Source organism: Solanum pennellii, chromosome 5 (assembly GCF_001406875.1).
Source record: "Solanum pennellii chromosome 5, SPENNV200".
Lineage (NCBI taxonomy): Eukaryota > Viridiplantae > Streptophyta > Magnoliopsida > Solanales > Solanaceae > Solanum > Solanum pennellii.
Genome location: NC_028641.1, coordinates 77400687 through 77413355, shown reverse-complemented (window position 1 = coordinate 77413355; position 12669 = coordinate 77400687). Strand labels below are relative to the sequence as shown.

The window sequence follows — 12669 nt, the reverse complement described above, 5'->3', positions numbered from 1 at the left end:
TCCGAGATTTCGTAGGTCCATTTGTGAAAACCTATTGAACAATACTCGTTATTTATACAAAATCAACGTCAGCTTTTTGGAGTTTGTGAGTCACGAAATAAAAGTTTAAGATTATCTCTAATTTTTTTATGTGTATTAATCCATTAATTTCTTACAATATGACTAACCAACTAACTCCCAAATATGGATATTTTGAGATTTTTTTTTTTATTCTTTTTTTCTAAATATATTGTTCTACACCCACCCCCCACACAAAAGAAGGGGGAAAAAGAACCAAAAAAAAGGAGGTGGAAAGAAAACTCTGTCCTTGCATCCTCTCCAAGTGATATTTTCTTTTCCTACAATTTCTAACACCACCTCAACCTCTAAGGAAAGAGACCCTCCCCCCTCCCATCTAAGTAGCCATCTCATCTAAAAAAATTTGTCGTACACTGGAGCTCAATATGAAATTTTATTTTTTTACAAGATCCGTATACGGAAAGAAATACTATAGAAATTACATCGAAATAATATCTTTACGTTGACCCTTTCTTGAACCTGAACTGGGGGAGGATGAAAGGAAAAGGCCATTGCCATCCCTTTTCCTCCTCCTAATGTTTTTTTTTCTTCCCATTTTCTACCTAAAATTAAAGCTTTTATGAACGTGATGGTCATGAATTCATGTACAACCATGCATTTGTATTTTTAAGTTAAAAAAAAAATTGGAATCTTGAGAGGAACAACGTGAAGAAATAATTAATTAAAAGAATAAAATAAAATTCTTGTAGACCTTTTCTTTCATTTGAGCTCCTTTGGTAAATAGACACAATTATTCATATATATTTCTTGAAAAGATTTTATTTTTTTTCTCTCTTTTCCTTGAGGGGATTGTGGATTTTTTCTTCTTTTTTTTTATTTTTATTTTGATCTTTTGAGAGGATCAAGAACATGAGTTGCCTCCCCTGCTTCAAGAAAAAAACCGAATCGTCCGAGGACGATGTGCCGGTTGCTCAATCTAAAGGAATCTCAACCACGCCACCAAATCCTGGTATGATCATATAACATCGTACTTCATCTTTTCTTTATTAGATCTTTAAAATTTAAAGAAAATGAAATCATGTTGTGTTTGTGTTTGTGTTTTCTATGTAACATTTAAAAAAAAATTGATCCTTTTTTTTATTGGAAAAAAGAAATATACCCTTTTGAAGAAATATGCTGTTACCACCGACTTATGATCAGACGGTCAAGGGTTCAAGTCAGGAAAAACAACCTCTAGTAGAATTGCAAAGCAAGGTTGTATACATAAGACACAATGTGGTCCGGCACGTACAACGAGAGCTTAGTACATTGGTCTATAAAAGAATGTCATATTCACTAAATATGTCACCCTATTAAGTATTTAAGCAATTAGAGAATTCAGTAAACAGGTAGAAACAAAAGGATTTTTTTTTTCTTTAAGCTGCTATAGGCACTGAGATTGCTATTATGGTAGCTTTTTTGGCTTTACCAACTCATGTCATCATTTCTCTACTTTCCTCTAGTTCGGACTCTTTCAAAAATGTTGCCGCACTCGCGTTAGATCGTCCAAAAATGCATTGCTTTTGGAAGGTCCGACACACACATGATGACAACATTTTTGAAGAATCCTAGCAACATAAAAAACTTTCCTAACCAGGCATAACTTATGTTCACTTTCTCCATGCATTTTGGATTAAACGACCAGCTGAACCATTTCACAAAGGCGACAATGCTGGTGGAAACGTAAACAGTAATGCTAAAACTTACACATTCCGCGAGCTCGCGAGTGCAACAAAGAATTTCAAGCAAGAATGCCTGATAGGTGAAGGTGGATTTGGAAGAGTGTTCAAGGGAACACTTCAAGGTGGAGAGGTAACATTAACCTTAAACGTTCTCCTAATGAATAAGAAATCTTTTTTGGGTGTGTTTTCTGTTATGGAAAATATTCTCTGCAAAATGTTCTTCACAAAATAAGTCACTTTCTGGTGTTTGGTTGTAAGAAAATGTTTTCAAGAGAACATTTTTCCAGCATAAAGGAGAAATGACTTCTCTCACTTTTGTCATTTCCCTTCACAACTATCTCAAACCTTAACTTCATATCACTGTAAACAGCCTCACGGAGGTAGAGAGGCTGTTTACGGAACACTGGGAAACATTTTTCAGAAAAGAAACTTCTTCCCAGAAAAAACTCATTTTCTGGAAAATGACTTCTGGTGTTGTACTAAACACACCATTTATAGAAGTTCATCTATATTAAAGTGAAGAAAGATTTCAGTTTTGATGTCTGGTTTGTTGGATAGATTGTGGCAGTGAAGCAACTAGACAGAAGTGGAACACAAGGAAACCAAGAGTTCATTGTTGAGGTCTCAAAGTTGACTCTCCTTAAGCACCAAAATCTGGTGAATCTCCTTGGATATTGTGCTGATGGTGATCAGAGGATTTTGGTCTACGAATATATGCCAATGGGTTGCCTAAACGATCATCTGCTTGGTAAGTTTATGTTATGTTGCTCGGACTCTTCAATTTTGGAGGATTTTACACGCACCTGTTGATGTTTTTGAAGAGGCCTAACAACTTATGTCTACCCTACTCTTCCCCCTTTCATGTTGTCATAAACTTTCTTGATTCTGTACTAACTAGTTCTACTATATTTCAGATCTCAAAGAGGATAAAAAGCCACTAGGTTGGCTATCAAGAATGAATATAGCTTTAGGTGCTGCTAATGGACTCGAGTATCTACACGAAACGACCAATCCGCCGATAATTTATCGCGATTTGAAAGGCATAAACATTCTATTGGATAAAGATTTTAATCCTAGACTTTCAGATTATGGTCTTTCTAAGCTTGCAGGTGGAGGGAGTAGGACAAATATGTCACCGATGATGATGGGAACTGGTTATTGTGCTCCGGAGTTCGAAAAAAATGGTGAACACACTTTGAAGTCAGATGTATATTGTTTTGGAATTGTTTTGCTTGAACTTATAACAGGACGTCGAGCAGTGGATACTACAAGGCCAGCAGATGAGCAAAACTTAGTTGCTTGGGTGAGTATTCTCATTCTACCACTAAGAGTTCTACTTTTTCTTTTTAAATCTCAAAGTTCTTGTGAAGGGGGGCCTTGCAAACAAAGGTAATGGTGCCTTCGTGTGACCTATAGGGCAAGGGTTCGAGCCGTGCACTGATGCTTGCATCTGGGTAGGCTGCTTACATTGCACCTTATTGTGGTACGGACCTTCCCTGAACCCTTTGTGAACACAGGTGACTTGTATGTCATGTATTCGAGTCACTGATGCTTGCGTCAGGGTAGGCTGCTTACAGTACACCCCCTGAGGTGCGGCCCTTCCCTGAACCCTACTTGAATAGGGGAAGCTTCATGCACCCAAGCTACCCTTTAATCTCAAAGTTCTTCAGTTTTTTTTCGATTAAAAACTAAAGGAAGTTATTTGAGGACAGTTCTAACTGATCAACAAATGTATGTGATTTAATAGGCACAACCTTATTTCAAGGATCCAAAGAAGTTCCCTGAATTGGCTGACCCGCGTCTCGGGAAGAGTTTTCCTGTCAAAGGTTTAAATCAAGCAGTTGGGGTTACAGCAATGTGTCTTCAAGACGAACCAATGGTTCGTCCTTTGATTGGTGATGTTGTGGCTGCTCTTACTTTTCTTACAATGCCCCAGCCAGATGACCCTATTCCCAGTTCACCTCCCGCTCCAACCCCAACGTCAAATAATGAAGATCAAGCAAGTTCCGAAAATGAGGACCAAGGTTATTCAGATGATGAGGATCAGGATTATTCTGATGAGGAGTATGAAGATAGTGAAAATGACCAACAAAATAATGAAAATGTCCATGACAAACAACGCTCGCAAAAAGTTAGTGACAAACGAAAGTCTCAAAAAAATCGTGACAGTCAAGAGGATGAGAAAGCAAGTTCAGAATATGGATATGGAAGTGCATCAGGATCTTCGGAATATGAGGACAGTGGAGATGAAGAAAAACCAAAAATAACAGCAAAATCTGCAAAATACGCTTCGCATTCAAGACATAAAAGCAAGGTGAAATCTCGCACTAAAAGTACCAACTCAGGTACATCCAACAGATAATAACACAAGGAACCATAAAAAGAATGCAATTGTTGAATTTAATGTTGCGACAATGTCAATGATGCTTGCAAACATGGAACCAATTCAAGTTTAAGTCATGTAGAGAAATCAATTGAGCAAAAAACAAAAATCTAATGGAGCAAGTCCCAGTACAAATTACAGAAGTAAAAGCAACATTGACACAAGTAATGTAATTATTGATTTTGTTAAGACAACAAGCAGCTTACATTCTAATTATGAAAGTTTTGGCGCATATTCAGGTCAGAATGCAACGAGGAAACAGAACGTTAAAGTAATTCGTTCTACTCATCCCAGAGTACATATTAGTAAAATATGTAACTGTACCTTGTAATTAACTTTTTTTTTCTTCATATTTTTCATTTTGACAAACTTAATTTTTACATTTTGGCTATGAGCACTGAACTTTTTTAATAAGTGGACTTACTACAAAATATTGCGGCTAGTGGATGGAGAGCTCAGAACTTTTTGGCTTTTATAAGCTAATAAGTTTAGTATAGTACTCCCCTCGTTTCAACTTGTTTGCCTGATTTTGAGTGGACACGAATTATAAGAAAATTTGGAAGACTTTTGAATCCTTTAATCTTGTGGTTTAAACATGGTCGAAAAGGAAAGAGACATTCTTTTCTAAAGGACTAAAAAGGAAAGTAAGACAAACAAACTGAAACGGAGAGAGGTGCATCAAACAAGCTAATATGTTTATTATACTAGTAGTTGCAAGATTTGATTTCTCATTTATGCAAGAAGAAATATACAAAAAGCATATTAAGATGACCTACAAAGTATATAAAGTGTAACTAATCAACCAAATTGTATCTGATTATGTTTACTTCGAGCTAAAGCGGTTTATTTCAATGTAAACATAAAAGAGTCACTTCTCAGAAGTATTCTTAGGGCTTCAAAAATTCATCTGCACAATCTATTGTCTATACATAAAAGGAGGGAAGTAAGGCAACTTGATCCGAGATATTCTTACTGTGCTTGTAGATGCTTCATTTTTCAAACGGATCATGATATAGCAGAGTCGACGTGAAACATAAGCAGCCATTGTTGAATATATCAGCTGAATGAGCTACGTAATTGAAGCTACAAGAGCACCACTGATCCTTCACTTCTTTTGTCATCGCTCTTTCTGTAGCCATCCGAGCTGCACGAATGAAGTATGTAAACAGAGAGGAGAATATAAGCAATGCTAAATGAGCAGATTGAAAAAAATAAACACCTTCCAAGCATACATCCCCAGAAATGCTACAGTATCCGCTGACCAAACGACAGCAAATGACTTCAAGAAGAACGGAATTGCAACATTAAGCAAGGGAACTAGGAGAAAAAGATAATTGAGAGCTTCTTTCTCATCCTTCGAGCAGTCTCGAGCCCGAAGGGAAGGTATAGCTGCAACAACAGAAATTAACATTTGAGTTACAATTTATAGCTAAATTGAGGGAATAGTAGCAAGGGTACAAATATGAATTACATTACATCAACTTATACCTCTTTATTAACCAAAAAAAAAAAAAAACTTATACCACTTTATGATAGAGTTTACTTTGGCATTCACAATCGATACTAGAGTTTAAAATAATATAAAATGTTGGACACCATTTACTATCTGAAGAAAGTAACATCAGATATCAAATAGAGACCAACTAAAGCTGAAAATGGAACTTCCGATTATAGTCCTCTGACTGAGAGAACAACGGAAGGAAAACGAAATGAATTAACAGGCAGATGAACAAGATATATCTACTTCAAAGTAGCTTAATATCACTCATAACTCATAAGAAATATTCTTATGTGTTCTACTATTTCGGAGGCAAGGTTTAGTTGTATAAAGCAACATTACTTACTAAACATCCATATGGACCACATTCCCATTAGTCTCCAGATGTCAGGTTCAGTTGACGGAAATATGAGATTGAAGGACAGAGCTCCACCTATCAACATTGAAGCATAGGCTTGCACTTCAAAAACAGTGTATAAAACAGTTCCAGGTTTTGCAGGGTTTTTCGTAGCAGTGGAAGCCCTTGGTGCAAAGGTTGAAGCAGTCTTTAGGACAGCCTGGAAGAGAGTATTTTGAAGTTAACACTCATATAATTAGTCAATTATATTTTCCCATGTATACAGAAAATTAAAATGTAATTTATACAGCTATTTTAAAATGAGTTAAACTGAAAGTAAGGATTCATTTAGCCGACCCCAACTTGTTTGCAACTGAGGAGCGTTTGCTGTTGTTCGTCGTAATTTTAGAAAGCCACATCATTTATGACGTCCTCAATGATGAACGCTCATGCAAAATCTACGATTCATACTATTGGACCTCTCTTTTATGCTAATTCTAGTTATTAGGAAATGGACCTTGCGACTAAGTCAACTCCAAAATCTAGTTTTGTATCTTTCAAACGAATCACTATAATTAGACTATTTTCACACAGCAAACTTACTTCAAGCATTCCATAAACTCTGAGTGACCTTTATATTTCCTCTTCGACAGTACTGACAATTGTCACTTGAATCTCTGCCCTTTCCTTTGCCCTGTTCTCTTCCTCCGGTTACCCCCCACCCCATCCCCCAATAGCCAATAAGCAGAAAAAGGTTGCAGTTAATTGCCCGTCCCGTTATCATCCAACAAAAGACTACCATACACGCCTTTTGCCGGCAAGCTACCCTCGCATACCTCATCTGTAGGCATTTCTATCTGTCCACCCGTTACGAGATCAGATAGACTACTCTACTACAGTTAGACTGATTAAAGGGCCATGCTTGAAAGAAATTTCATTAGTTCCTTCCACCTTTGAAGTAATGCTTCCTTAATATGAGCATTGCTTGGTGCTATTAACTAAAGTATGCTCCTTTCTAATAAAAGATCATGCTTGCAAGTACTCCCTCCGTTTCAATCTGCTCGTCTTACTTCCATTTTTAGTTTGCTTCAAAAACAATGTCACTCAAATTAATTGACACCAAACAACATGTTTAAAACTACAAGATAACATTTTGATACATTCCACGTATCTTTAATTTAGGCCATAACATTCAAAATTCTTTCTTTATTTTATTAAACTACGAGTCAAGTCAAAAACAGACAATACATAACAGCATATCAAAAATATTGGATAAAACTGAGTTAAAGAATACATAAAAATCTCACCTTTTTGAGTTCTTTATTATCAAGAACAGTACTAGGACCTGTAGAAGTAGAATTTTCCCCATTTCTTTCTTCCTCATCCTCCTCAGTACTATTAACAATAACCCCATCACTTTTTACTTGAATCTCCTCTTTTGGGTCTTCAATTACTTGTTTATTCAACTCATTTGAACTTGCAGAAACACAAAATCTGCAACTTTTTCCTCTAATCAATGGAGATTTCAAGAACCCATTTTTCTGTGGTGGGAAAAATTTCAAGATTTGGTAATTTAAAACTGATGCTGACATTGTAGTAGCTAAATTCATCTTTTTGTACTAAATTGAGTTTATTAAGGTCTCATAAAGAGCTACAACATTTTGTACACAAATTGTTTTTTGTTTTTGTGAAACATAACAAGATGAACTGTGAAAAGAGAAATCTTGAAAATGGGAAGGATAACAGAGAGGAGAAGTGTCAATTTAATTTGTGGCTACAAAATGACTCAATAGGCACATTTACCCGCCGAGCGGTTAATGAAGTGGTTTAAATTTTTACGAAAATAAAAAGTATTAGAGATTTTCTTTTTCATTTATCGTAGTGATTGTTGATAGAAAATTGACAAATATCTCGTAAAATTAGTTAAAATATATGATAGTTGATCTGAACATCATAATTATTATAAAAAAAAATGACATTTTATATGGATCAATTACTATTGTATGAGTTTTCAATTTGAATTATCATTAAGTATTTGTTATAACACATATTTTGTATGTGATAATAACACGAATGATATCTTTTTTGTAACTTGAGAGTAATTAAAAAGACACATTTGAAAATACGAACGGCTAATTTATTTTTATGAGAAGCTAACTTATGAACAAATCATGTAGTCATATACTCTCAAAGACACAAGAAAGAAGATGTCTAATGTTTTTCTACTCATTTTGAATTCTTATCGTGACATAAAATTAATTGAGTTTTAAAATGTATTTAAAATATTAGATTTTTTTTTAAAAAAAAAACTTGTAATGAAATTTAAGCCTCTAATATGGAGTTAAGTGATTTTTTTTTAAAAAAAAAGATTAATAATAAATACTTAATTTTAACTAGTCAACATAAGGTGAAATGAAACAGATAAAATTCTCCACTAAATTGTCTCATATTCAATTCTTCTAAAAGAAAATCTTGATATAACAAAATAATTCTTTTTTACAAATTTTATATAATATAAATTTAATTTAACTAAATCATTGATTCTGAATTCGAATAGCTAATAGTCCATCAACATTTTGTGGCTTACACATGACCACATGGTTAACTCCCAAGAAACCATGTGCACCCAAATAATAAAAACATATTTTAAGAATTATATTTCATTTTTACTAAAAAAAAAAAAGAATTATATTTCATGTGTAAGTTTTTCTTTTTATATTAAACTAGATTCCTATACCTTTTGAAATCTTAAATTAAAAAAAATAAAAATTTAATAAATAGGTTTAAATCCTCATAATTTATCATAATTTTGCAAAATCCATGTTAAAATACTTGTAGAGGAATATGATATGCTTGCATGAATATTACGCTTGAAAAGCTCTTTTTAAAGTGGCTATTAACAGAGGCGCAATCAGAATTTTCGATAAGAGAGTTCAAAATTTGAAAAAATAGACATACTGAATAACTGAAGTAGGTTCGACATCTTTATATATACCTAAAAAATTATTTTAACCATATAAAAATAATATAATTTTTCACCAAAAACGATTCGGATGAACTCCTAAACATACTGTGGCTCCGTCACTGGCTATATATATGAGTTTTTTTTATGTAATTAAATTAAAATTTTCTTAAACTATTAGAATAATATAAGTATCATATCAAATTATTAAGTACTTGCAGATTTATTGACCTATCATAAAATCATTGTACCACGTAAACTCTTTTTAAAGATTTTATTATTTAGATATAAAACTCATGGAAACTAAAATAATATTTTTAGGAAGACTTTTCGACCAATTTTCTCTTTTTTTTTAAAAAAAAGAATAAAAGAATCACTAGTGGCTAATTTTTTAATTCTAAAAACAGCACTATGGCTTTTCTTTTTTAGATAAAGCCAATATTACATCAACAACTATAAGCCATTCAAAAATTTGCTTGAGAAACTATTATTTCTGCATCTGAAAAAGGACATACAGGTGAGCTTTAAAACTTCTTGAACTTGTATGTATATATATATATATATTGAATATTTTTGTGTTATATTAGACTGAGATGAGCTTAAATAGAGCGATATGGATCGGTGAAGATTCATGTAGTTGAGTTCAACTTATTTGAGACTATAATGTTGTTGTTGTTGTTCCTTTTTTGTTTGGGAGATTTATTGAACTCGTGTTGATCCTTGAAAAATGCATTATATCTATCAATATTTTTAAAAAGTCCGAGCAACATAGTTAATAAACGAAACACGTGAGATCTAGTAGTCAGTTGGAGGAGAAATTAGGAAAAATAGATATTGATGAAATCTATAGCAAAACACTAGCTTAGTGTTATTGTAGTTATTGATTTTTACCTTTGTAAACTTACAATATCCAAGGAGCCAAATAAATCATTTGAATGAAGTTGCTGACCATGTTGGCTTCTTATGTCATGGAATTAAGTTATAATGGTGATGAGATTGTTTCTGATAATTCCTCGACTCGAGTAACAGTGTTCATAAATATGAGTTATGTAAATGAAAACATCAAATTGGGACAAAAATGTTGAAGGTTCAGAACCTCTAAAGCTAAAATCCAAACCGAGTTGTGATAATAGGTTGACACTGCTTATGAAAAATTATATATACGTCGTTGCTTGTTGTTAGAGTGGGTAAAAGTCTCACATTGGTGGGAACATACTAGGGGTCTCCTTATATGCATTTGGACAATCCTCCCCTCATGAGCTAGCTTTTGGGATGTAAGTTAGGCCCAAGACGTAATCTAACATGGTATCAGAGCCATATTCATTCCCGTGTGGGCTCCCGATCCACGCGCCTGTTGGGCCTAGGCGTGAAGGGAGTTGTTAGAGTGGATAAAAGTCGCACGTGGTCTCCTTATATGGACTTGGTCAATCCTCCCTTCATGAGCTAGGTTTTGGGGAGCGAATTAGGCCCAAGACCTAATTTAACAACTGTCACGAGTTAAAATTCACCGATAGGGTCACTAACTGTGTTTCCCATTACTACAGGCACCAAAAAAATGGAACCAGAAGAAAACATCAAACCTCATGCCATAATGATACCAGTACCACTACAAGGCCACATTGTACAATTCATCAATCTAGCAATAAAGCTTGCATCAAAGGGTCTCACCATAACTTTTGTCAATACACATATAACTCATGAAAGGTTGATGAAAGCTCAATCGGTCTCTGAAAGCTCATCGGATTACAACATTTTCTCCGAGGCACAGAATTCTGGCCTTGACATACGTTACACAACGATAAGTGATGGTTTCCCACTGAATTTCGATAGGATGGGGAACCATGATCAGTTCATGGAAGGGTTGTTCCATGTTTTCTCAACACATGTAGATGATCTTATTGGAAATCTCGTCAACTCTAACCATAATCCTCCAGTTTCCTGCTTAATCGCGGACACTTTCTTTGTCTGGCCATCAGTAATCGCGAAGAAATATGATCTCGTCAACATATCATTCTTTACTGAAGCAGCTCTGGCATTCACAAGTTACTATCATATGGACCTCTTAACACTAAATGGTCACTTTGGTTCCCAAGGTAAACAAAATTTTAGCTATATAGCAAGTTGCATTACATGTATTAAAACTTTGAACTGTTTAACAGATAATCGTGAGGACACGATAGATTACATACCAGGCGTTCAAGCTATTGAGCCAGGGGATCTTCCTTCGTACATTCAAGATTCCGAGCCATGGGATACAATGCATCGATACATGTTTAAGTCACTTGAAGATGCAAGGAAAGCGGATATGATCATTTGCAACACAGTACAAGAGTTAGAGTCGTCAACAATATCAGCTCTACAAGAGAAGAAGCCATTCTATGCATTAGGACCAATTTTCCCAAATGGCTTCACGAATAACACCACTGCAACAAAGTCGAACCTATGGATGGAATCTGACCCTACTGAGTGGCTAAACGGTAAACCAAAAGGTTCTGTTATGTACATTTCATTTGGGAGTCTTGCAAAAATTAGTAGACAAGATATTCTTGAAATGGCTCATGGACTTTTACTTAGCAGAGTTAGCTTTATTTGGGTGGTTCGTCCCGATATTACATGGTCATTAGAAAGTAATCTTTTGCCAGAAAGATTTGAACACGACGTAAAAGACAGAGGATTAGTAGTGTCATGGTGTAACCAAATTGATGTAATTTCACATCGAGCTATCGGAGGATTCTTGACACATTGCGGATGGAATTCAGTTTTGGAGAGTAGTTGGTGCAAAGTTCCAATGTTGTGTTTTCCAATATTTACTGATCAATTTACAAACAGGAAATTGGTAGTCAGTGAGTGGAAGGTTGGCTTTGATCTTAGCAATGGAAGAATACTCAAAAGACAGGAAATTGCACAGAAATTATACTGTTTCATCACTGAAGCTAATAAGTTAAGGATCAATCTAGACGAAACGAGGAAGAAGCTCGAAGATGCATTATCCGAAAACGGATCTTCAGGAAGAAACTACAAACAATTAATCTGTGATATCAACTCCAAAATTCAGCAGAAAAAGCAAGAGTAACAACACAAGTTTTATGTAGTATGGTAACTACAAGATATATCTATATTGGAACAAAATGTGTCTTGAAATAGGTTGGGAACATTACTTACACTCTTTAACATTTTTTTAAGGTACATTTTTTCGCATTTACGAGCTAACTTTTAGAAAGTAGCTGATTTTCTTGGTTTTTCGTGTGTATTAGTCCACTAATCTGGCGCCTGGGAGCACCTAAAATTTTTTTCTGAAAAAACTTCACGAGAACCTCCGTAATCAGTGGGAGAAGCATTATGTATAGTCACACAATTTTTGAGGGAATTTTGTCGCATTTACGAGCTACTTTTAGAAAATAGTTGATTTATTTGGTTTTTCGTGTGTATTAGTCCACTAATCTGGCGCCTGGGAGCACCTAAAAAAAATTTTCTGAAAAAACTTCACGAGGACCTCCGTAATCAGTGGGAGAAGCATTACGTATAGTCACACAATTTTTGAGGGAATTTTGTCCCATTTTACGAGCTAACTTTTAGAAAGTATCCACTAATCTGGCGCCCAGGATCACCTAAATTTTTTTTTCTGAAAAACTTCACGAGGACCCCCGTAATCAGTGGGAGAAGCATTACGTATAGTCACACAATTTTTGAGGGAATTTTGTCTCATTTACAAGCTAATTTTAGAAAATAGCTGATTTTCTTGATTTTTCG

At 34.7% G+C, this 12669-nt stretch overlaps 3 protein-coding genes across 3 annotated transcripts; 2 read left to right on the top strand and 1 right to left on the bottom strand.

The window, feature by feature from the left end:
* Positions 1-268: 268 nt before the first annotated feature.
* On the top strand, positions 269-4513 carry LOC107019143 (probable serine/threonine-protein kinase PBL25). Its single transcript, XM_015219717.2, has 5 exons — positions 269-1027; positions 1703-1869; positions 2298-2487; positions 2654-3042; positions 3487-4513. Exons 1-5 carry the CDS (start codon positions 928-930, stop codon positions 4099-4101), a joined length of 1461 nt encoding a protein of 486 aa, XP_015075203.1. The 5' UTR covers positions 269-927; the 3' UTR covers positions 4102-4513.
* A 371-nt stretch (positions 4514-4884) lies between these two features.
* Positions 4885-7731, bottom strand: LOC107020877 (protein RESISTANCE TO PHYTOPHTHORA 1, chloroplastic). Its single transcript, XM_015221405.2, has 4 exons — positions 7265-7731; positions 5967-6177; positions 5342-5511; positions 4885-5266 (listed from the first exon to the last, which is right to left on the bottom strand). Exons 1-4 carry the CDS (start codon positions 7565-7567, stop codon positions 5240-5242), a joined length of 711 nt encoding a protein of 236 aa, XP_015076891.1. The 5' UTR covers positions 7568-7731; the 3' UTR covers positions 4885-5239.
* A 1567-nt stretch (positions 7732-9298) lies between these two features.
* LOC107020860 (UDP-glycosyltransferase 86A1-like) lies at positions 9299-12139 on the top strand. Its single transcript, XM_015221379.2, has 3 exons — positions 9299-9436; positions 10464-11012; positions 11079-12139. Exons 2-3 carry the CDS (start codon positions 10475-10477, stop codon positions 11990-11992), a joined length of 1452 nt encoding a protein of 483 aa, XP_015076865.1. The 5' UTR covers positions 9299-9436; positions 10464-10474; the 3' UTR covers positions 11993-12139.
* The last annotated feature ends 530 nt before the right edge of the window (positions 12140-12669 follow it).